General features: G+C 38.7%; 1 protein-coding gene across 1 annotated transcript; it reads left to right on the forward strand.

The window, feature by feature from the left end:
* The first annotated feature begins 1,490 nt into the window (after positions 1-1,490).
* On the forward strand, positions 1,491-24,617 carry cep76 (centrosomal protein 76). Its single transcript, XM_079837485.1, has 12 exons — positions 1,491-1,735; positions 4,352-4,510; positions 4,630-4,711; positions 6,917-7,141; positions 7,534-7,719; positions 8,139-8,236; positions 9,332-9,460; positions 9,579-9,767; positions 9,907-10,073; positions 15,140-15,473; positions 23,867-24,084; positions 24,256-24,617. Exons 1-12 carry the CDS (start codon positions 1,673-1,675, stop codon positions 24,392-24,394), a joined length of 1,989 nt encoding a protein of 662 aa, XP_079693611.1. The 5' UTR covers positions 1,491-1,672; the 3' UTR covers positions 24,395-24,617.
* The last annotated feature ends 2,705 nt before the right edge of the window (positions 24,618-27,322 follow it).

Raw genomic sequence — 27,322 nt, forward strand, 5'->3', positions numbered from 1 at the left:
TAATGCCAATTACTTAGCAGAATCAATGTGAGTCAAATTAGATGTCTCTTCCTGCCATGGTTCCAGGAATTGATCCAATATTTCCAGAAGTGGCTAATGGTGGAGTGGTAATTTCATTCCATCTAGCCAAGTGACCAAGCGGGAAAGACCGATCCTTTTTCCTCACAGCAGACTGTTGTCACAAGTACGGGAAAATGTCTTATTGGAGCCAAGCTTCGCTAAAGGGATGACTTCTTGAAAGCTTATTTTTTTAAAGGAAATTGTTCCAAATATTGAGTTTTAGAGTTCTTATTGATTTCATAAATTTATTTTTGGTTCTTATTCGAGTTTGAAAGGTTTTCAAAGTGCATCAGTGTTAGGGTTGCTTGAGTTATTTTTGACATGTGAATGTAACATTTTGTTAAAATAATTAAAAGATTAATGATATTTTGTTTTTCTGAGAATTTTGCTTGGTGCAAAAAAAAAAAAAAAAGATATTTGACAGTTGTAAAAAAAAAATTTTTTTTTAAGTCAATCTGCGAAGCATGGATACTTCTGGAATGTTATATTTTAAATAGTTTTAAGAGTAAAATGTGTATGGTTTACATTTGAGACTTTTCATCTTACAACATAAATTACATAGCCTACATACATACCTCAAAACGTTCATTTTACCGCTACTGTGTTTTAAGGAACTAGTTGCTACATACGGACAGCTTTGCATGACTGAAAATACAGTTGAGAACTATTTACATTAACACTAGCCTACAGTACGTACACAAAATGCAAATATTGATACAATTATGTATAGAAAAACAGTAAAAGGACTAGGAAAAAAGAAAAGTAACGAGAAAATAGTAGACAGATAATATTAAAATCAGAATAACTGCAACTGGGTTTAAATATCAAATATTTAGAGCTTTAGGAGCTCTTTTATTCAAAGAGTGGCCTATCTTGTACAACCCCAGTCAACAAAATCATAAAATTGGGTTATTTATTAGTAAACGTGCATTCGTGAATGTGAAATTTGTTAAAAATATAAATAAATTAAAAGCACTTTTCATTCTCTTTACCATATTCAGTGAAGCCAGTAGCCCACATTTTCCTAAAATAGCCTACTGTGAGGTCTTGAACACATTTCAGCATTTGACACAACAGTGTAACTGAATAAGTGAAAAAAAATAAAAGGAAGGTAGTTTAATTATAGTTATTACAGAAAGTGCACTTTGTGTTATAGTATAGTTTTTTGTTCAATATTCTTTCGAGAACTACAAGATCCAGGGGCAGAATTTGCATGACGTAATTTCCTAAGTATGAAGGGGCGTCAACGCGGTGCCTGAATTAAACAAAAGAGGTTCATATTTCCTATAATCTCCGAATTTGTAAAAAACGAAAGCTCACGAACACCGTAGTTCGTTAAACGTAAGGCAATTCGTTTTTTTTAAATAGCTTTTAGTGTATTTTAAAACCGCAACTGCGAAAATACACAGGCGCTGTGACGACAGATTCCCGCTTGCCTTTCCGCCAGGATTTAAAATGTCAGTTGCAGGAGGCGTTGACATCGCATCCAGCAAAAGAACAACATAAATATAATGAATGTGCTGAGCCCCCGCATTTAATGCAGACGTTGACTATAAATGCTTAGTTATAAACGTGGAGTTTAAACCTCTGTCGCATTTTCATACTCGCAAAAATGTCCCTGCCACCAGAAAAAGCAACTGAATTAAAACAAATAATTCATGACCATTTAATCAAGGTAAGGTGATGATCTGTTTGTTGTTACTTGCAAATCATGAAGTAAATGCTGTTAACGTTACATGACCGTGTGGGACTTTGAACAAATTATTTATGTTAAAACCATATCCTGTTTTAAATAAGTTTATATTAATAAAATAATGTTGGAGTACTACAAGAAATACATCCCGGGTTTGTTTTCAGATGCGCTGTTTTTATTTTCTGCTGGTGTATTTGGGTGGTCGACATGACAACCACCCACGCTATATTTCTATTTTTTGTTACTACGCATTTCATATATATATTTATATATACACGTATCTATGACACATACAGTTTAGTTAATTTAGACCAACTGGAATATCTATTATTTTTATTATTATTATTATTATTATTTGTCACGCATCAAGAGGCTAAAATGTGATTACAATGTTAAAGTTAAAAAATGATGCACTTTCCCTTTACACACACACACACACACACACACACACACACACACACACACACACACACACACACACACACACACACACACACACACACACACACACACACACACACACACACACACACACACACACACACACACACACACACACTTGTTTGTGTAGTTTACTCTCCATAGGTGTAATGGTTTTTATACTGTACAAACTGTATATGTGTCAATGACGTGACGTGCATATTTTTGTGCATTATTTCTTTTTCAAAATAATTTTTATATATCACTTTATTCTATCTCAACAAATGAACAGACTAACAAAACTATTTACACTATCTTAATAAATAAAATATAAAACTAAATACTATGGGATAATTTTAGGTTTGAAACCTTTTATATAAACATGTTTTATAAATATTAGTAGTTTAAAATCTGTTGAGATAATTGAGAAAACTTTTGTCCAGCAATTTGTATATCAGGGTGGCACAACTGCAAACATGGCTCTTTTATTATTCATGTAATAACAGTAAAATGATAATGCTTTAACTGATTTTGTGGCAGATCTCTCTCAAATACTGTTAAAAATGGCTAATTTCAAGTGGTATACTTTCAGTGTCAGATGATACAACTACAGTACACACCGATCAGGCATAAAATTATGACATTATGAAGTGAATAACACTGATTATCTCTTCATCACGGCACCTGTTAGTGGTTGGGATATATTAGACAGCAAGTGAACATTTTGTCTTCAAAGTTTATGTGTTAGAAGCAGGAAAAATAGGCAAGCATAAGGATTTGAACGACTTTGACAAGGGCCAAATTGTGATGGCTAGACTAAGTGGTCTAAGGAAGGAACAGTGGTGAACCGACGACAGGGTCATGGGTGGCCAAGGCTCATTGATGCATGTGGGGAGCGAAGGCTAGCCCGTGTGGTCAGATCAAACAGACGAGCTACTGTAGCTCAAATTGCTCAAGAAGTTAATGCTGGGAAGAAGGCAAGCCGGCGGAGGCAGTGTGATGCTTCAGGTAATGTTCAGCTGGGAAACCTTGGGTCCTGCCATCCATGTGGATGTTACTTTGACACGTACCACCTACCTAAGCATTGCTGCAGACCATGTACACCCTTTCATGGAAACAGTATTCCCTGGTGGCTGTGGCCTCGTTCAGCAGGATAATGCGCCCTGCCATAAAGCATAAATGATTCAGGAATAGTTTGAGGAGTACAATGAGTTTGAGGTGTTGACTTGGCCTCCAAATTCCCCAGATCTCAATCCAATCGAGCATCTTTGGGATGTGCTGAACAAACAAGTCCGATCCATGGAGGCCCCACCTCGCAACTTACAGGACTTAAAGGATCTGCTGCTAACATCTTGGTGGCAGATAAGCACACCTTCAGGGGTCTAGTGGAGTCCTTGCCTCGACAGGCCAGGGCTGTTTCGGCAGCAAAAGAGACCCCGACACAATATTAGAAAGGTGGTCATAATGTTTAGCCTGATCGGTGTATATACATACAATTATTTGGTTGTACAGCCTGCCATAAAACCAGTCGAATTTAAACACTGAAATTTAACAACTGAAACCTGTTTAAACACATTGTTCGTGACTCACAATATGCATTACATCAGTTTTAAAAAGTTTTTTTTAAAGCTTTATTTGTCAATGAACCATATTCTATTTCTCTTACACTAACACTAACCCTACCCACCACAGAAAACTTAAACAGTTTAGTAAAAAAAAACAGTTTAGTATGTTTTTAGCTAATTAGTTTACGAGGACAGGATAAACATTAAATGTTTATGTTTAAGATGTAATGCCCTTGTCATTATACACATTTCTGTCCTCAATAACCATATATATCGTACAATGTCTGACACACACTTTTGTTTCACTATATTAGTGAGGACTAATTGCATAGACTTCCATTGATTTTATATCAGGTAATTGATATTTTCTATCGCCTAACCCAACAACTACCCCTAAAACCTACCCATCACAGAAACATGGTCATAAAAACACGTTTTGGCCTTTTTAACTAGTGAGGACCAGTAAAATGTCCTCACTAGTCGGTTGTCATAAGATTTCACTATATAACTGAGGACAAGTATAGCCAAACCTGTAACACACATATACAGGACATAAAACTTGATCTTGAAAAAAAAAAAGAGTAATGTTATTTGTCAACTGACCCATTTTCAGATGGATATCCATGGTAAGATTCGTGACGTTTTAGCGGAGACAGTGAGGGGTGATGGGCAGCATGGACAGCGCTCGCTCTCTGAGGAAGACTTCATACATGCTCTTCAGCGGAGAGGAATCGTGGATGATGTGATGAAAGATCTCCACTTTACAAATGCAGTATGAGTATTCAGATTTTTGAACTTCTATTACATACATTGAGATTACCAAAAGAATGCATCTCCTCGCCGAAACACATATTTGATGTTTCTTCAAATGACTAGTTGGTTTCTCACCAGGATGTTTCTCACACTGATGCTGATACTGTGAACAGGTCTGCGACCCGTTTTGTGGACAAGAACATCACACAGCTGAAGACAAGTGAGTGTGTGTTAAAGGGTCATCATTTACTCACGCTCTTGCTGTTCCACACTCATATGACTTTTGTTCATCTTTGAAACACAAAAGTAGACATTTTTTATGAAAACTGAGAACCTTTCCACTAAAACTTTGGCACTTCGAAGTTCGAAAACTTAATTAAAGTCAAGCATGCACAGTTGAGCTCCTGTTTACCATATTGGATGTGCTCTATGCATGTGCATTGGTCAATGTTTATAGCCTAAAGAAAGGGTGTGTTCACACTTGGCATGTTTGGTTAAAGTCCTCTCGGGGACAAATGTGGGCAAAATAATAAAAAAAAATTTTTTTTTTTTACAAATACTTTCCTTAATCTGAGCGGTGCAAGACTTGGCTACTTTTCCTAAATTTGCCACCTGAACACATACACACACACACAAAAATTGACTCGATTCTACAATGTTAAGTGCTTGAAGAAAAAAAAAACCTCCTTAATCCCGCCTTCGTGGACAAAAATGGGCACCCATAGGAATGAATGGGAAAAACTGTAATTCCAAGCATTTTTTTTTTTATTTGTCCAATAAAAATCAATAAATCCAACACAATGCAGATCATACATACACACAAATGAAGGAGTGAGCCTATACAACATTCTCAATGTGGCAAACACTCACACTCACACATGCGCACACACACACACACACACACATGTTTGTTTTTGTGAAATGTGAGGACATTCCATAGGCGTAATGGTTTTTATACCGTACAAACCGTATTTTATTTCCCCTTACACTGCCCCTAAACCTAGCCCTCACAGGAGACTGTGCAGTTCACTTTCTGTGAAAAAAAACTTGTTCTGTGTGATTTATAAGCATTTTGAAAAGTGAGGACATGGGGAACGTCCTCATATTTCACCCTCTTTTTGTAATACCTATGTCATACCCATGTCATTATACACATTTGTGTCCTGATATTTCACGAAAACATGCCCACACACACACACACACACACACACACACACACACACACACACACACACACACACACACACACACACATCCAAAAAAGCATTGCATTGAAAGCCATTGAATGAGCCTATAACAGAGTGTTTTATTTTTTTATTTTTGTCAAATAAAAAAAGTCACACATACACAAACAAAGGAATTAAATGAGCCAATAACTGAAAAAAAAATAACTGGGGGGATTGTGCAGTGGTGGGGGCATACATGTCCAAATTACGCCTATGCTTTCAGGTAAAATAACGGACGGACAAAATATTTAGGTAATTTCAATCTTAAATTTTCTTTGATCCTATTGAAAAAATAAATTGTAGAACACACTTTGTAAAACTACCACGTCTCAGTCACGAACATGTCCAGTCAGTGTCACTGTCAACATAACCTAAAACTGTCCACACACAAAACATGAGCAGCGGTTACAACACACGTTAGATGCTTTATTTCCACTTTTCGAATATTTTCTTTATTTTTATTGAAAATAAACACCTTTCCGATCTGATATGTGATGCAAAAAGGAAGTAGAGCGAGTTCGGCAAAAGGTGGATTCGAACCTTCGAATTGTGTCAACTTAATGCCACACACTTTACCCCTACACTATCTCTACTGAAAGTTCCTTATGGTGTGTTCCTGGCTTTACAGAATGAACCTACGCTTGGAATTGAAAAGTCTTACCGTTACTTGTGGCCTGATGGATGAGTTCTCTCCCGCGTCAATGCGAGTTTTTAAAAGTCCTTTTTATAGAATTTTGCATCGCTGCTGTTTATCTATCACACAACTGCAAATTATAGGCTAAGTGAATAGGTAAACACACTTCATGAACTCACATGCATACATGAGGCATCCTGACACCGAATTGCCTAACACAGCTGTCAATCAAACTCATCACGCATTATGCAAAAACCATAGACTGTAAAAAAAAAAAAACCCATTTCATTTATTTTAGTATTTGAGATGTTATAATAATTTTGTAATTACGTTAAAATAATTTAAACAACTGTTATTTAACAAATATTATATTTGTATAATAAACTGGGGGGGCCTACTCATCATAGGGGGCGGGTCTACCCTGACTGAGATCTATTGATATCACATAGGGAAAAGAACCGTGTAAGCCTTCTGTCTACCATCTTTTGTGTCCCACTGACGAAAGAAAGAAAGGGTGGCATAAATGTTGAAATTGTAATATTTTTTTATTTTTTACTTTCACCAGCTAACATCAGTCCACTACGGAGATACCTCTACCTACAAGTTATGGGTGGTAAAGCTTTCCTGGAGCACTTGCAGGAGCCAGAGCCTTTACCTGGTCAGGTGTGCTCTACATTCACCCTTCATCTCCACTTCCGCAACCAGCGCTTCCGCTCCAAACCAGTCCCATGTGCTTGTGAGCCAGACCTACAGGAGGGCTTTCTTCTGGAAGTCCATAGAGATGGTCCAGGTTTCTTAAACAACCCTACTTATACTAGCAGCCTATAATGTCCTCCTCTTCATTTCTGTCATGTGTAAAGGCTAACAATAAAGACAAAGATATAGTTTTAAGAATCGAAATGTTAAAGAATAGTGGAGTCCACACCACAACTTTAACGATATGACACAGAGAAACAGTTTTGTTTTTTCAGCTGATGAACAATAAAAGCATTGACAGCCAATTAAAAATCCATCCTGCTTTAAAGAGTTTGAGCATTTAAGGCAGCAGATGACATAACTGCTGCACGTGCTTGCTTATAATAAACAGAATGATATTGTGTGTTGGTGTGGACGCTGATAGTTATTGTTATAGTTATAATTCTTTTGAACGGGCCTTAACTCTGTGGTATTGTTGTGGCACAGGAGATGCTAGCAAGATGGCTGATGCTACCACCATGTTGTCCATCTGTGATCCAGTGCATATGGTGCTGATTAAAACAGACACGTCTGGGGACACAACACTAGTTTCTTCTTATTTTCTTGACTGGCGGACAGTTCTCAGTGCTCCCAATGGAAAAACCGGTGCCTCAGTAGAACTACTAGGAGTGGGTAAGCAAATGTCATATTATTAAACTATTTCCTTTCAAAAACCCAAAATTTCAATTCTGTCATTCTTTACGCATCCTCATGTCATTCCAGTATGACTTGCTTTCTTCCATGGGACACAAAATAATATATTTAGAAGAATGTTTTGTCCGTACATAGTTGGTGGAGTCCGAAACAACTTTGGACCCAACTAACTTTCATTGTATGGACAAAAATATTTGAAAAAAACTCAAAATATCTAGTTTTGGAGAATTACAATTTTTTGGGTAAACTATGGATTAGCAAAAAGTTGCTAATCCATGAAAATTGTTGGTTGGCATGTACCATAGACTGTATAAAACAATGGACGTAGTGTCCGTGACGTCACCCGTAGGTTTCTACGTGTGGAATGTACGTGTGCTTATGTATTGTTTTTTTTCCAGGCAGTGAAAGTAAAGTATCTGCTGGTGTTCTGAATCTGAAGTTGGAACTGTATCCTCCCCTTACTGAGACCCTGAGCCCTGAGGTCACCACCACCCAGGTGATTCATTACTATAGAGAGGCTTCAGTTCATTTCAAATGAAGTATTTGTGATGAGCTACAGTCATAACCATGTAATAATCAGTCCCTATTTACATTTTTGGAATTATGTTGGTAATGCATAAACATCTTTGTAGAAACAGCAGTTCTACTGATAAAAGGACAATGAATCAAATGTTTCTGGTTTTAAATATTCTGGAATGTCTTGCCCCATAGACTTCCAATGAATGCACATTACTGTAAACATTATTTATTGTGTCCTTTTCTTTTTCTTCTTACGCTCCTGACTGAGTCTATGGCAGGCCATAGATCCATACATAGCACATTTATGAAATTTGTGACAATAATACTTTAAAGGTGTCATGAACTGGCTTTTTTATCTTTTATACTGTTGTCTGAGGTTTACTTATGACGTTCGCGTGGTTTTTACATTCAAAAACATCTTAATGAATAAGTCATAGGCTATTTTCTGCCTTGGCTCTCTGAAAAATGCTCGGTTTTGATGGGCGTGCCGCACTGAAGACTTGGAAGTAAACGCTCACAGCTTCAGCTCCCCTCAGTACATGTGGGGATTGTTTTGAAAGCGTCAGGGGAAACGCTCACAGGGCTCGCAAAATGCCTTTATCAAACACACAATGATTCATCTCTCATCCACCCGCAATTGATTGGAATGTTATTTTTGTATTACTTGGCCCGCCCGATCAGTGAATATAACCGCGAACCGTACACACACACACGCGCGCAAGAAAGGAATGTTATTTCACTATTTAAGATACGCACGTGAGCTGGAACCGGCATGTTTATTGATTGGTAGCGCAACCAGTTTAGCTCCACGAGTCGGTGGGCGGGCTTGAGGCGGTGAACTTTTATAAACCAAAGGCTCAAGGGAAAGTTGATTTCTCAATTCATCACCCCTTTGAGGTGAAAATAATTTTTTGTTTTGTTTTCTAAACATAATTTGTCCAAAAAAGGTAATGGTGAATCATCAACAATGCTTTCTCATTCTTGTAATTTCTCTTTTTTTTACAAGGTTTGTCTCTGTAACAGATTGCCTAAAATTGAATGTTTTTAGAAAAAACTTGTGGTCTTTTTCCAGCAATCCCTGGAGAGACAGAAAACAGCAGAGAAGGAGAGGCTGTTTTTGGTATATGCCAAACAGTGGTGGCAGGAATTCTTGGAGATTCGACCCTCACACCAGTCCAAATTGGTGAAGATCTTTGCACAGGTGACCTTACTGAGCACCGTACTGGTGAAAGTTGATAGAAGTTGCTATTGCTGATTTATGCTTGTGCATAACAGTATTTGATTCAGATTCAGATGTCTTATACTTGTGTGTTTTCCAGGATGAAAATGGTGTGAACCGGCCTGTGTGCTCATATGTACGTGTACTACGTGCCGGAAGGTTGCTTGAGAGTCCGCGGCAGGCTGCACGCTTCGTTAGCCTGTTAGCTCAGGAGAGAGCGCCTATGGTTGGGGGAGGAGTCAGACAGGAGCAGTGGTGCTCTATGATGGCTTTTCTGTGCAGGAACAAGGCAAGACCTCCTGTTAAATGCTGATCTTACACTAAGCACTGAAACTGAATAATCAAACACTCGAGTAAAATATTAGAATGAACTGTTTTTTGAACATTGACAATTTCATTACAATTATTAACATGTTTTTTGTTGTCAGGGTGACTGTGAGGATCATGCCACGTTGCTGTGTAGTCTGCTGTTGGGATTTGGACTAGATGCTTATGTATGTGTGGGCACCAAAGCCAAGAACATTCCACACACCTGGGTCATGACCTGCGGTACAGACGGCTCCATCACTTTTTGGGAAAGTTTCACTGCACACAGGTAATAATTCATACATTTTTATTAGTTTTTTTTTTTTTATCTTCTAAACTGCCCCTAACATGGCTCCAGACTCAAATAAAATGACTTCAAAAGTTTTTATAAAATTATATATTTAGGAGCCAAATGGCTTTTTTAGTCAACAAATTGTCGACACAGTTGCTCAATGGTTTTATCTATTTATTTATGCCTGTTTAAAAAAAAAAAAAAAAAAAATTATTGTGTTGATTATAGTTTCAAAATGTCACCCACCATACTCCCAAACTAAGTTTCTATTATAATCAACATACAATAATTTTTAAAAAAAAATTAAAATCCTTGTAAAGTCAAAATTAAATATGTGTTCCGAGTTTGTCACACCACAGACAAATGTGTTATTAACCACCCAGCCAAATTGAATAATAAAAAAATCCGCCAAGTAAATAATATAGCTTATTAAAATCTTGAAAAAATAAGCAGCATTCTCTGCTCTCAAGCGCTGGGGACGTGTCCGCTGTCGGGTGCTGAAACCACACCCACTCGCAGGAAAGCTGCCATAAGAACACAAGACAACAATCACGTATAGTTCGCGACGGCACCAGATGTCAGTGGGACGGGACAATGAAGGCTCGGTTCGACCCAATTCTGCAGCGGATTATTAGTGAATCCCAGTTGTCTCTGATGAAAGTTTGTAAAACTATCCGGTGTAAAGTCACTGCAGAGGCAGGTGTTGGTGGTGATCCTCAGCTCTCCATGGTAAATGGACTGCATTTAGACGGTTTCAACGGCAACAACATAAACAAACGTTACTGAACATCCATGCTTTTGTGGCCCAATCTTAACTTCCGGTAGACGTCCGCAAAGAATCAATAACAACAGAGGCTGCGTTATCTTTCTTATGTGCTATCATCTTTCATTTTAATTGGGCAGCATTATCTTAATTGACATGTTTTTATTGTTTCAGCATGTTTATTATAAATAATCTCCCATTTCTGTCTGCAATATAGAGTGGGGGAAACGCCCTCTTAAAGGGTTAGTTCACCCAAAAATGTAAATTCATACATTAATTACTCACCCTCATGTCGACCCCAACCCGTAAGACCGTAGAGAAGAAGAAAAATATCTTAAGTTGTGTTCCAAAGATGAACGAAGGTCTTACAGGTTTGGAATTACATGAGGCAGAGTAATGATTACAGAATTACAATTTTTGGGTGAACTAACCCTTTAAAGACCGTGTAATGCCGTTTTCTGTACAGTAGCCTATCTATAAATGCTTGCGCGCTCGCCTTCAATCATGCAATGCATCGGAGTACATGTGTCTTTGTTTTTATAACATAAGATTAATGTTGGGAAAGTTAACTTGTAGATAAAGTACCCTATTTGAGATTGATTGTATGAATGCATCACAAAAAATCCTGTGCTCTATGGGCAGTGGGCACTGGCATTAATAGACAAAGCGAAAGCTGTTTTGCACTCCGTGATAAAGGCACATTTAAATATTTTGCGGGAAACATACATCCGATCAGTTATCCAGATGGCGACCACGATGTGAACAAATGTAAACTCGCCGTGTCCTGATTGACTGATGATCACGGTGCTCGCATGTTAATGCCAAGTGTAAACGCAGCCAGAATAAGATACCTCTAGAGTAGATTATTTCTGATAACAAGCTAAATAGATAACAAGTAAATTACATTAGACATACAGTCTAAATTACATTAGATGCTGCTCTCGTATGAACATAGATCTAAGTGAACAAAAACATCCTGTGATAGCTTGAAATATGACAGTGCACCGTATATATAGTTATTTTCTTTCAAAAGTAAGAGTCGACTCGGAGTCATTTTTAAGAATCGTTAGAAGACCGAAGCTTTTTCTCTGACTAGATGACGTCAACTTGTCAAGTTATTTGAATACGATACGCCCACTTATTGCGCTCCAAGACGCCAGTGAAAACTAGAAAACATCATGGCTACGAGACGCTGTGTTCTGAAGTGCCACTCAAAGGCAAACTTTTTTCATCTGCCCAAGGATGAGCATTTGAAGACTAAGTGGCTTGAAGACAAACCATACATCGTCGCGATTGTGTGTTTATTAGTCGTCAAATGTATGTTTCGCGATCTCAGGAAGCTTTTATTATGGACTTCTATTATGGCACATGGTTCTTCTTCGTCTGTCTGTACCATACATGGACTACATGTGCACAGAGCGCCCTCCGGCTGCCAGTATGAATTGAAAACAACACATAAGAGACTCAATCGCTCATGATTAGGCTATAACTGCCCATTTTGAGGAAGTATTGAATAAAAAATACTCCTCTGTTTAGAAATTTGACACAGACATATGAGAATCTATCAATATGTCTCCTCATCTGCACACTTTTGAACTAAAAGCCCTGAGGGATGTTGATTTGTCGCGAGTCTTCGTGAGGAGAATAGAGGAGTTTTTTTATGAATGAGATCAGCTGAGGCTCATATTACAATCAAACAGTACCGACGCGGTTTTCATATTCATAACTCCTGACACATATTAACAAATTACTGTCACTATAAGACTTTGATGGGCGTTCCGTTTCCGAAAATATCTGCACAGACTAAACCAATCACAACTGACTGGGTCATCGGACCAATCACCGCAGATTAGCGTCACGTAAAGGCAGGGTTTTGAAAAGTGAATCACTAAAGGAATCATTTGAGAATCGCTGTCAAAACAGGTAAAAATAAATGCATATTATAAGAAAACTAAAGTCTTTTTTGTCATTGCATGCATGCAAAACTGTTGTTGGGGACTTCTAAAACAATATTTGGAACATTTTAAATGCCATGATAGGTGCTCTTTAAGGCTTTTTGATGATTCGCACACACTTTTTTTGCGCTGGTGTCATATTCTCTCTGCTTGATCGTTAATATTTATATCATCTTATCCAAGAATAGTACATCAAAAATGTTTTTCTACTGAGTAGTGCGCCATACTATCCCCTTGCCAGACCGATAAACAAACACAGACCGGAAGTTAACTTCGGGCCAGGCGCGTAACCGTGGCAACGCGCGTGCGTCCGATGAAACCGTCTATAGCGCCTTCAACAGACCCATGGCCATCCAAAGCGCTTTACATATTGCCTCACATTCACCCATTCATACACCGACGGCGGTGTCAACCATGCAAGGCGCCATCCAGCTCGTCGGGAGCAGCTGGGTTTAGGTGTCTTGCTCATGGACACCTCGACACTTGGTCCGGTGGAACCGGGGATTGAACCACCAACCTTCTGGTTTGTAGACAACCTACATGAACCACTGAGCCACTGCCGCTCCATCAAGGTAGCTGTTCACAAAATGAATCCACCTCTTCTTGATATCATCATTTTTGTTTTGTAAACTGTTTTGTAAGTTGTAGGCTGTAGTAACTAACGGTACTGACAGTAACTCGCAATCGAGCGGGCTAACTTATGCGAATGTGCTCTAGTTATGATAGTGTTAGGGGAGGAGCCAGGCACAGTGGCTCCAGTGCGTCATCAAGCCACCGTTTTAGCCCCGTCTAAAAAATCCTGAACATAGCAATGGTGAAAAACTGGAAAAAACGGTCTAACTCCACAATTCAGTACCACACAGTTAACAAACTTTGTAACGTGTTTCAGCAATACATTTCTAACATTTATAATGTGTTTATAAACAAATCTCAGTATTGCCTTTACAGGGACTTTAAGATTAATATTGTACTGAATATTTTGTGAAATAATTGAATAATTGTATCATTATATACTCAATGGCCCCTTTATTAGGTATGCCTTGCTAGTACTGGGTTGGACCCCTTTTTGCCTTCAGAACTGCCTTAATTATTTGTGGCATAGATTCAACAAGGTGCTGGAAACATTCTTTGGTCCATATTGACATAATAGCATCACGCAGTTGCTGCAGATTTGTCGGCTACACATCCATGATGCGACTCTCTCGTTCCACCACATCCCAAAAGTGCCTCATTGAGATCTGTTGACTGTGGAGGCCATTTGAGGAGTGAACTCATTGTCATGGTCAAGAAACCAGTTTGAGAGGATTTGAGCTTTGTGACATGGTTGTCCTGCCATCAGAGGATGGGCACACTGTGGTCATAAAGGGATGGACATGGTCAGCAACTATACTCAGGTAGGCTGTGACATTTCAACAATGCTCAATTGGTACTAAGAAGGGCCCAAAGTGTGCCAAGAAAATATCCTTCACTCCATTACACCACCATCTCCAGCCTGGACTGTTGATACAAGACTGGATAGATCCATGTTGTTTACACCAAATTCTGACTTTACCATCTGAATGTCTGATGAGTCTCAATTTCTGTCGCAACCAGGCAACAATTTTCCAATCTTCTATTGTCCAATTTTGGTGAGCCCGTGTGAATTGTAGCCTCAATTTCCTGTTCTTCGCTGACAGGAGTGTCACCCGGTGTGTCGTCTGCTGCTGTAGCTCATCTGCTTCAAGCTTTAAAGTGTGGTGCGTTCAGAGATGCTCTTCTGCAGACCTCAGTTGTAACTAGTGGTTATTTGAGATGCTGTTGCATTTCTATCAGCTCAAACCAGTCGGTCCATTCTCCTCTGACATACAAGGTATTTTTCGCCCACAGAACTGCCGCTCACTGGATATTTTCTCTTTTTCGGACTATTCTCTTTAAACCCTAGAGATGGTTGTTTGTGAAAATCCCAGTAGATCAGCAGTTTCTGAAATACTCAGGCCAGCCCGTCACACTTAAATCACCTTCCTTCCACATTTTGATGCTCAGTTTGAACTTCAGCAGATCGCTTGGACCATGTCTACATGCCTAAATGCATTGAGTTGCTGCCATGTGATATTTGCATTAACGAGCAGTTGAACAGGTTCTACCTAATACATTTCAAATAGATATCAAGTTTAAGGCTGTTTTGTAAAAATGTTGACTAATTCATTAAAAAGAACTGTTCATAAAAGTAATCATGCTGTGTTTGTTGCAGTGTGCAGTAAACACTGCCGGTCACTCTAAAGATGTAACATATGCACGATATGTCTCTGTTAATCTGTTGATATCTTGCTCTAAGACTAGCTTTCCTGCTTTGTTTTCTGTACTAGATACCTCCACCGCCCAATAGACCCAGATGCTCCTCCCATGGTCCCCCAACCAAAACCCAGCCACCCTTACCGGACACTCGGCTGCGTCTTCAACCACAAGACGTTCTTGGCAAACTGTCAGCCGTCAGATGCTGTGGAGTTGTGTGTGTTTGACTTTGCAGACGGCTCCCGCTGGAAGGCCATGAGTGAGGAGGCCGTGAGATCTGTATGTGCACCCGGCTCCACCTCCTCTCTTCCGCCGACTCCTCCTCTCTGCTCCCCTTCTGTAGTGCCCAATGAGGCCAGCAACCAACTGGAGTTGGAGATGCGCTACCTATTAGCAGAGCATAGGAAGGTAATAAAAACACATGCGCAAGTAACCTTTGACACAGCAAACTGTGTAATGGGCATTTCTGAATGCAGTTCAAGTGAACTTTAACCCCAAAATGAAAATTCTGTCATCATTTACTCTCATGTCAGTTCAAAATGACCAAAAAACACCAGTAAAGTATCATAAAAGTGGTCCATGCAACTAGTGTGACCAACTAGTATATTCCGAGTCTTCTGAAGCTGCACTACTGTTCAAAAGTTTGGAGTCAGATGTTTCTGTTCACCAAGGCTGCATTTTGTTTTAATCAAAAAACAGTAAAAATATTTTGAAATAATTTCTATTTTAATATATTTGAAAATGTAATTTGTCTGATTGCAAAGCTACATTTTCAGCATCATTACTCCAGTGTCATGATCCTTCAGAAATCATATAAATGTTGAAAACAGTTGTGCTGCTTAATATTTGATTATATATTTTTTTCTGCAATATGTAACATTTTTGCAGGAAAATATCCAAAAACCACTAGGCCACTAGAGCTGAACAAACAAAGCATAAGAAGTGCGCATTAACGTCTCATTCACAAACTCTCTCTCTCTCTCTCTCTCTCTCTCTCTCTCTCTCTCTCTACGTTGCATTATCATTAACATACATAGTAAATTACACAAAAACACTCATAAACAGTAAACAAACATACAGACCTTATGTCTTTTCGGGGGTGCTAATAAACTAAACGTTTGATCTGAAAACCACTCCAAAAAAAGTGCGAGCTCTCCCTTTCACAGCCCGCATTGCTCCGTAGACTATAATACCCATCAAAATAAGAGTCCCTCCTTAGTAAGACAGATAATGCAGACCTTAAACATATCTAAACTCAGAAATTTCAAAAATGTAAACAAAAACAAATCCGAAGATAAATCCCAATTAAAGCTGCGAGCAGCGATGTCGGGCCCAAGCCGGTGGCACCGCCACCCCGGTGGCATCAGTTTAACTGTGCACGGCAGGCAATAGGCATTTAAAATGGGAAAACATAAAAGGACTATGTCAAAGTCATCTGAATTCACCACATTAACTGCAGCAGTTGGTGCTGCTATGACCACAACAGCCACATCTATGAGATCAATTACATTTATATGAATTTCATGTCAGATTATGTCAAAGGTCAAATTGGAATGAGTTCAGAATACCATTCGAATGCTGATGTTGTTTTATTCTAACACTTCTCTTCATGTGTTTTTGAGCTACCTTAGCTACCGTTTGTGCACCAATCTTATGCACCATAAAACATGCTTTCATTTCAATATGGGTGGTCCAATAATTTTTTTTTTAATAAAAAATGTATAAATGGAGCCAAATCACAGAAACTGCAAAGATGATTTTAATATCAGTGTCAGGTAAGAGTAAGATGCGTGTCTACATTTTATGGAAGTTTATTATAAATAGCCACTTTTATAAAATCATGTGAAATTTATGTTTTAATACATTTATATTATATCAGTAAATAATTAATTTAAAGACATGTGCATCATACGTGATCTTGGCAAACACATCACATGACGTTTTTATTTCAAGTGATAGTTATTTGTGATAGCCTATATGAAAGGGTTAAATTATGATCAAGAGAGAAAGTCACACACACACACACACACACACACACACACACACACACACACACACACACACACACACACACACACACACACACACACACACACACACACACACACACACACACACACACACACACACACACAATGATAGAGTGAGAGTGAGGGGGAGGGGAAGGACTGAGAGAAAGGCACACACACAAACTCACAGGGTGAGAGAGAGACCCCCCCCCCCCCCCACACACACACACACACACACACAGATAGAGAGGGGGAAGGGGAAAGACAGGCAGATGGCATTCCATAGACTTAATGGTTTGTATACTGTACAAACTGTACATTCTATCCCCCTACACTACCCCTAAGCCTACATATCGCACACACACACACACACACACACACCATAGCTGTCAACCCTCCCGTTTTTTCCGGGTTTCTCACCCTTTTCCCGCTGTCTTCCCGTTTTAGTATTTTCCCGTAAAATATCCCGTATTTTTACGTTCTGATTGTGTTAACTCAGAACACGCAACTATCTGGTTTAGTGCCAGAAGACGCGAATGAGAAGTCGCGCGCACTGTGAGAAAATTTTCCGTGCACTCATCCAAGAGCGCGCACACGTCTCTCAGCTCGCAAATATTGAGTTCTCTTTCAAGTCTTGCTCTTGAACGGACAAACTCACGCAAAAAGTATGTCAACATATTGATGAGTATTCTAGCAGACATAGTCTGTATATGGCTTAAGTAAGCTTTATACAGTCCAGAAAAGACGACACATATCCGAGGTCTTAAAGGGGCAAAAGCCTTTACTGCTGTCTGTTTAATGTCAAACAAAAGACAAGGGCATCACTCACTGCACTTGATTGAATAACTTTTGTAAGTTTAATAGGATTAATCTTTAATTTATACAGTCATATATGCAATGTTATTTTACATTTGATCAATTTCTGTAACTGAAAACTAATGTTAGACGTACCTGAAAAACCTGAAAAGCATAGTTTATTTTATTAGTATCTTTGCTCGATAGTATTTATTTTTACTCTATGAAATTTACTCTTTATTTACTTTAGTATTTACTCTATGAAACATTAATGACGTTACATTACAGTATAACTGAAAGCTCCCAATTTCAACATTTATTAGGCTTTAAAAAACAACTTAATTTAAGTGAACTTAAAAAAATCTTTACATAAACCCAAAATAATAAATGTTATATTTACCCATGGCCTTCCCTGTTATACAGAAATGTAATAGTTATCAAACCTTCCTTAACTGCATAAATAATAAATGAAATATAGATGAATCATCATTAAAGCTACAATTTTCTCTGTTCCCGTTGTTCTTTGATGAAACATTAATGACATCATCATCAGTGCTACTGTCACTTTAAGAACAGCCGCGGATCTCACGCGGGGTCCCGCGCATCTCATTTCCTCACAACTCTTTAAGTTCATTTAAGACGTTATATAACTAATTTAAGACTCTAATATGAAAATACTCAAAATCCTCTGTGTTATTGGTTGTTCAACAGCAAAAGAGAACTCGATGTGAGCAGGAAACTAACGCGTGTCTATCTATGCGTCGAGTGTGTGTGTGTGTGTGTGTGTGTGTGTGTGTCAGTGCCTTGATTAGCTGACATGAGACGCATCCACACAGACAGGACACTGACACACACACACACACACACACACACACACACACACACACACACACACACACACACACACACACACACACACACACACACACACACACACACACACACACACACACACACACACACACACACACACACACACAGACAGGACACTGACACACACACAGACAGGACACTGGCACACACACACACACACACACACACACACACACACACACACACACACACACACACACACACACACAGACAGGACACTGACACACACACAGACAGGACACTGGCACACACACACACACACACACACACACACAGACAGGACACTGACACACACACACACACACACACACACACACACACACAGACAGGACACTGGCACACACACACACACACACACACACACACACACAGACAGGACACTGACACACACACACACACACACACAGACAGGACATTGGCATACAGCGCGCTCTCTTGTGTCTTGTCGCGCTTGGAAGCATTTACATGAATAGGAGCGTGATCATGTAACGCTAAGCAAAAATGGATATAAAAACGGACGCTGCGTTATTTGCGTTAAATATTTTTAATGCGTTAAGCTTCCGTTTCACGTTGACCGAGTTTGGTGGAGATTGAATAAATCGCCTACGAGGAGAACGTAAAAACTCAGACCCTGAATTATACAAATATTCATGTTCAAACAAAAACTTTCTGTGAAAAAAAGACACTTATAAACAGACACTTGTAGAAAACAATGTGAATTTTGTTTTAAAATAAATTTGAACTATGCCAGTAAATAATGAATTTAAAGACAAATGTGTCAAAAGTGATCTTTGCAAACACAGCACATGACCTTAAAGCACATGTATAGAAAACACACTCACACTCCTCTGTTTTAAAAAAGAGTTCTGTCTGAATGAGTACATGTAATCACGGCTGTCAGGTGATAAGATAATTAGTCCAGAGATGTTTTTTCAAGAATTACTTTTTGTAATTGCAATTTTTTTTAACTATCCACTCACCTAATTTAATATATATTTTTGTTATAGCTTATGATTATATATTTTTATTTTATTGGTCAACAGTAGTTCTCATCGCCGATGAGGTCTTTAAATATTTTGAGAAGGTCTTAAAAAAGTCTTAAAAAGGTATTAAAATTTACTTCAGGATTCCTGCATATACCCTGCATATGCATCATACGTGATCTTGGCAAACACAGCACATGACGTTTTTATTTAAAATTAGAAAGTTTTAAATTAGTTAAATTAGATTAGTTAAATTAGAAAGTTGTCCGGCTCGAAGAGAACAATATATGTACGGGGACACATGAAATGTCTACAAATGTATGTCCTCAGAAATCACAGAAGCACACACACACACACACACACACACACACACACACACACACACACACACACACACACACACACACAGAGAGAGAGAGAGAGAGAGAGAGAGAGAGAGAGAGAGAGAGAGAGAGAGAAACAAGTTTTTTTTTTATCCTGCTTCAAAACTAACACAATGCTGCCATCTTGTGTTCATTGAGGGAAGGGCAGCACACACGGGCACAATACATTATACAAATAAATATTTATAAAATATATATATATTCATCTGAAAAATAGTACAGTCATTTTAAATTAATCTAAGTTCAATTACCAAACATACAATCTTAATTTAATTTAAATCAAAATATTATTTTACAAGATATGAGACAATTTCTGTTCCCCTTTTTTTGTCCTTATTTAATCCCTCGCCATGGCAACACCGTTTGAGATATCCAATATTCGTTCGCATTTTAGCATCTTCCGTATCTTTGTTTCATGTTGACCGAGTTTGGTGGAGATTGAATAAATCGCCTATGAGGAGAACGTAAAAACTCAGACCCTGAATTACATAAATATTCACCTTCAAACCAAAATATCTGACTTCCCGTTGGTCGGAGCTAATGACTGTAAATTAGAAAGTTGTCCGGCTCGAAGAGAACAATATATGTACCGAGTTTGGTGACTGAAGATAAAACTAACCCCCCCACTTTTGTCAAAAGGTGGCGCTAGAGAGCCCCTCATCCCCGCCCGTTTCTGAGGCTTTGTCCATGTGTACTGACTGACATCTCTGATGTGTGTGTTGAGTTTCAAGCAGTTTCAAGCAATTTCAAGCATGCTAAGAGCCTCAGAACAGCCAAAAGATTATTAAACTTTGACACGTTGCCATGGCAACAGTATTTAAAATTTCAGGAATCCATTTCATACGTCTCTATCTGTCATGTTTTCACATTATACTGATGAAGTTTGAAATAAATCGGGTCAAAATAAGATGGTGATTCAAAGCATTTTTGAAAGTGACACACTTCCTGCTGCCAGTTGGTGGCGCTATAACTTTGACTCACAAAAGTCATATCCATGTGATCGGCTTCTTACAACAAACACACAGCTGAAGTTTCATCCAAACCAGTCAATGTTTGCACAAGTTATAACACACTTCCTGTTTCCCTTTTCTCGCCATAAATTCGTTGCTTCGCCACGGCCAAACCATTTGAGATATCAAAAATCCGCTCGCAATTTAGCATCCTGGATATGTTCTCTTCATGCTGACCGAGTTTGGCAATGATCGAAACAATGGCCTCGGAGGAGTATATTAAATTCCAGAGCATGCGTTTTCCGAACAACCCATAATCGCTCACTTCCTGTAGGGCTGACGCATAACTATGAGCACGAAAGTTGTTCGGCCCGATGAGATCTAAATGTGTACCGAGTTTCATACATGTACGTGCAAGTGTGTTTGATATATGGACCAAGTTTTCAGACCCCACTTTAGGGGGCGCTGTCGAGCCCCCCTGCCACGCCCGGGTACCAGCTTCAGCCCGGCTCTGATGGCCGCGCATTCCGACGCCCGTGCGAAGTTTCAAGAGTTTTCGAGCATGTTAAGTGCCCCAAAAGTACCCGAGAAGTCGAAAAAAAAAACAAAAAAAAAAAAAACAAAGAATAATCTGAGGAAGAACAATAGGGCTCTGCGCCCTTTGGGCTTGGGCCCTAATAAAGTCTGTGACGCAGAAGGGACCACCTCTCGTTGAGGAGCATTCAAGTGGGACTTAATGGAGGGATATATAAAAGATTTAAAAATGAATATGGTGGGAGATTAATTTGGAAGTCAGGGTTTATCACAATGCAAACGGGAGAAGCCTCATGTTACGGTCGTCACGATCGCAGATGACAACATCCAGGATCAACACTTCATGTAGCGCAGGGTAGGATTGAAATAATTTACATTTAACCATCTTAATATGGAGAGATGCACTGAAATGTACACCTTCGTTTATGTGTTTTTGACCTACACTGTTAATGTTACATGACATGAGAACAGCTATTTCAGTTTGTATTTTAGCAGGAACTAACTAACTTTAATCGTAACTTAATGAGAGTATGACACTTAGAAAATCCTCTCAGGATAACTGGAATCAGTGTTACAGTACCACAGGCACATCGTTTTACCATTTTTGTAGCATAAACACAATCAAACTGATGAGAGCTATGGATTTTCCAATGTTTCTCTATGGCGCTGAAATCTAAAAATGTCAGAGTTCCGGTCCCAGTGCAACTGATACTCAACTGCCATTGGCTCATCTGCGTTCGAGGGGAGGGGTCATATCTGCGCTACCCTCGGTTTCTGGTTTTATTTTGCAGAAATGCTTTCCTCTTACTGCAGTGTGCAACAAGTGTCATAGCTGACGCAGAGCGAACGCACAGAGTAAACCCACAACTTAATTTTCAACACACTCAAATGTGTCTAATATGATAAACAGAGCTGAGTTACCTCATACTCATGACCGGAAAAGCGGAAATGGCGCATGCGACTGTGGCATAATAAAAGTCCATTAACAATCGCTCCAGTGGCATTGCTCAGCTCCCACAACACTCTGCTCTGCTTCATACTACAGTGATGTTAATAATCATATTCATGAACATGATTTCTGCCCGAGTAATATCCCGATTCTTCTCCACCGGATGTGAGGTGAAGACCAGATTCTGCGCTCAAACTTGGCGTCATCAAGCTACGCCTTTGTTTTGAATAGGCAACCTCTAGCGAACGGAAAAATTACAGTAAAATTTCTATAGTAAAATAGAAATAAACGTCTTTACTGTCACCTTTGGTCAATTTAATGCATTATTGCTGAGTAAAAAAAATTAATTTCTTAAAAAAAAAAAAAAAAAAAAAAAAACCTTACTGACTGGTAGTCAGTAAATGATGTCAATGCACCATTTTTCTAGTCCATACAAATGATGTAGGAAATTTCAGCACAAATTGTTGTTGAACTAAACATAAATTTCAGTTTGTTCCTCCTAGAAAATCGTGCAGTTGTATGCACTGCTTTATTGTCATTTTGAAACTTGACATACCAAAAAATGGAAATGAGTGACCAGCGCATTCTTCATTTTATGTTCAGTGGATGAAAGACTTTTGAGGTTTGGAGCAACATGAATATTGGTGTAATTTTTTCTAAAGGAACACGCCGACTTTATGGGACTTTAGCTTATTCACCGTATCCCCCAGAGTTAGATAAGTCCATACATACCATTCTCATCTCCGTGCGTGCCATAACTCTGTCTGACGCACCCACCGCTAGCCTAGCCTAGCTTAGCACAAAGACTGGCGGTAAACGGCTCCAGCTAGCCTACTGCTCAATAAGTGACAAAATAACAGCAACATGTAAATAGGAAAATGTTGGCGTTATTTTGTCACTTATGGAGATGAGAATGGTATGTATGGACTTATCTAACTCTGGGGGATACGGTGAATAAGCTAAAGTCCCAAAAAGTCAGCGTGTTCCTTTAAAAATCTCGGTTTACCTCATACTGTAAATACAAGACTACTTTCTTGCAATTGAAAAACAGCATGAAACTTTGGCTGACAGATACATTCCTACTTTGGTAGCACTTATATTTTACAGTCCTGTTCCGCATCTACGTACATACTATATACTTATAGCATTTATAATAACTGTGTAATAATAACTAGGTACTAACCCTGAACCTACTCCTTAACCCATGCAGTTACCTTGTATTACCATTACTTAAGTAAACTGTTAGTACACACACTGTAAAATAAAGTGTAACCGATCCTTTTTAACATGCTTTTGGAATGACTAAGTGGAATGTCTATCTGTAGGATCTTGGTCTGGCAATGGTCTGGGATGATCACCTGTCATACCTGCTGTCAGCAGCGCTGTCGGCGTATGAACTAGAGCGCTGTACAGGTGTGTCGTGTGGAAACGAGGAGTTTCAGGATGCTGTGAGAAGGGCTGTGCCCGACGGACATACTTTTAAAGGCTTTCCTATTCATTTCTTGCACCGTAATGCACGCAGGGCGTTCGCTACCTGCCTCAGGTACCTTCACAAACGAACTGATCTACCTTTAAATGTCTTTTTTAACTGATATGACTTACAATGGAAAGTTGTTTAGAGAAGTACTGTTAGTGCTGCAGAAATCACACACTGCAGCTTTAACAAAGACAAACAACTAACATCTACTAACTTGTTCTCTTATGTATCACTCAGGTCACCGTTCTGTGAAGAGATTGTTTGCTGCCGAGGGGATCATGTGCGACTGGCGGTGAGGGTTCGTGTGTTTGCTTATCCAGAGTCAGCTTGTGCTGTATGGATCATGTTCGCTTGCAAGTACAGATCCGTGCTGTGACAGAAAGCAGAATGATCATTCACCTCAGGTTTACAGAATTCACTGTAATAGTCTCCTGACTATCTGCTAGGTTTAGAGTATTATTATGAGTTTTGGAATTACATGTATGAATTTAATGACATTTACACTATTTGTGCTGCTCACGTATGTTCAGTATAACAGTATGTAGTTTTAAAATGTATTTATGGATATATTTTTCTAAATAAATTTTATGATGCCCTTATTTGTCTTTGGCATGTTTTTTTAATTCCCTTTAATTTTACCACTACTTACACTACTTAAAGGTTTTCAGTATTACTGATGACAATTTTGGAATACTTATGCTCACCAAGGCTGCATTTTTTTGATCAATAATACAGTAAAATACAAATATAGTAAAATATAATTACAATTTAATATAACTGTTAAAATGATTTCTGAAGGATCATGTGACACTGAAGACTGTAGTAATGATCCTGAAAATTCAGCTTTGCCATCAGGAATAAATTACATTAGAAATTATAATAAAATGTAAAACAGTTCTTTTAAATTGTTATAATATGTCACAATAGTACTTTTCTTACTGTATGTTTGATCATTTAAATCAAATGGTGAGCATAAGAGTTATTTCAAAAACATTTTAAGAAATCTTAACTATTCCGAATTTTTTTTTAAATGTTGAGTGGATCCGATTTAATATTGCAACATAAACAAACTAAGGTATTTCTACTCATAAGGAAAAAAATGTGTTAATTTATTTTTTATATTTACATTTTTTTTTTCTCCCAAATGACAAGTGTCACGTATAAAAAAAAAAAAAAAAAGTTTTTTAAATGTAAATAGGCAATTTAATAACACGTATTGGCAGTGACATACATTTTGTGTTTGGCTAAGTTTGCTGTTTCAGTTGTTGTGGTGTTGATTCACATTTTCAGTTGCATAAATAATTGCAAAAAGCTTAATTGGCCAAAAAAAAAAAACTACATTTCACTGGGGGGGTTTTTCCGCCTTGGCAGTTGGTACAAAATGACCAACGAACTTCATTTCACTAATCATATCTCATGGGAAAGTGTGGATCTCAAGGATCTGATTTGATTATAAGAGCAGACTGATTGCTATATAATAAAAGGAGGGAAGAAGTGCTTTCCATCATTGTGGTCTTGTGGTAGCAATGGTTACCTCAAAACAAAGATATGCAGCCATCATTGCTTTGCATCTTCGTGCAAGGCAATTGCTGCAAAGATAATTGCAACCATTTGCCGGATCATCATGAAGATGGCTTCAGGACGTCCCAGAGTGTCCAACAAGTGCCTGGTGTCAAGAAGGGCAGCAAAGAAGCCACTTCTCTCCAAGACAAACTAAAAATGCAGGAAGTATAAGAATAGGACAGCAGAAGACTGGTGCGAAGCTATTTTCTCTGATGAAGCTTCCTTACAATTTGGGTCATCTGGAAAATCGATCGTAACTTCTCCACCCAATCCAGGAGGAATTTGTTGATGATCCATGCATTTTCCAGCATAATGGAGCACCATGTCACAAGGCAAGAAGTGGCTCAGAGATCATTACATTGAAAATTTGGATTCGTGGCCAGGCTACTCCCCATAGAGAACCTGTGGTCAATCCTCAAAAGGTGAGTGGACAAGCAGAAGTTCCTTGAATTGTGATCAACTCTAAGCACTAATAAGGCAAGAATGGATCGCCATCAGTCAGGATTTGGCCCAGAAAGTGATATCCAGCATGCCAGAGCGAATTGCAGAGGTCGTGAAGAAAGAAGGGTCAACACTGTAAATATTGACTCTTATATTGAATGTTTTTGCCAATAAAATAGCCTTTAAAACGTATGAAATGATTATCATTGTTTTCCAGTATACAACAGAAACAACGGCTGTGCAGTTGATATTAGCAATGTTTTATTTTGGCCAGGAGATGGCAACATACTCTTAAAAAAAGAATTGCACAATTTTAGACTGGATCCTATGGGAAAGAAGCACCGACTAATCCGTCCTCATGCTGCAGCACATTTATTGAAACTAAAGCAGAAATGCTCTAGTTCGAGACTTGTATGATGAGCCTGCCGTCTCTTTTCTAAGAATGACCTTTGTGATCGTGTTCCTCTTTCCTTTTAAGAGCCATTAGCGAATCTGCCCGAGTATTCAGAGAACCTGCACTAGACCACAAGTGCACATTATCAATTCATTATTTAGCTCTCCCAGGTCACATGATTGTCTCCTCCATAAGCTTCTCATTAACAGGTACCAGTTGCCATGGCTGCCATCCAATTCCACTTAGAGTTGATACAAATTTGTTTTACACAGAAGCAAATATGCTTTTACTAAACTATGGTATTTTGTTTAAATCTTGAAATGTGGTCTGAGTCATTAGTGCTATTATTAGAATTAATTCATGCTGATGAAGATAAATGTAAGGTTCTAATGCTGCTTTCACGTGCTATCTGAAATTTGATCATTCCCACTTCTTCCCTCTTCAAGTCGTGATTATGAGCTTTCGAAACTCGTATTTATGATAATTCCGAGAGCACGTGAAGGCAGCATAAGTTAAAGGGTTAGTTCGCCCAAAAAATTACAAACCCGTAGGACCTTTGTTCATCTTCGGACCACAAATTAAGATATTTTTTAAGCTTTCTGACCCCTCCATAGAGAGCAATGTAATACCACTTTCAAGGCCCAGAAAGGTAGTAAAGACATTGTTAAAATTGTCCATGTGACTCCAGTGGTTCAGCCTTAGTTTTATGAAGCATCAAGAATACTTTTGGTGCGCAAAAACAAACAAAAATAACGACTTTATTCAACAATTTCTTCACGTCTGTGTCAGTCTCCTATGTTATTGACGTAGTAAATACAGTGCAGCGTTTCCGAGTTATGTCAGAGCTACGGCAGCATGCTGGCTTACCATTGGCCGATGCTGGTCACGTGAGCACCACCACGCATG

This window comes from Gobio gobio, assembly GCF_949357685.1.
Source record: "Gobio gobio genome assembly, chromosome: 15".
Lineage (NCBI taxonomy): Eukaryota > Metazoa > Chordata > Actinopteri > Cypriniformes > Gobionidae > Gobio > Gobio gobio.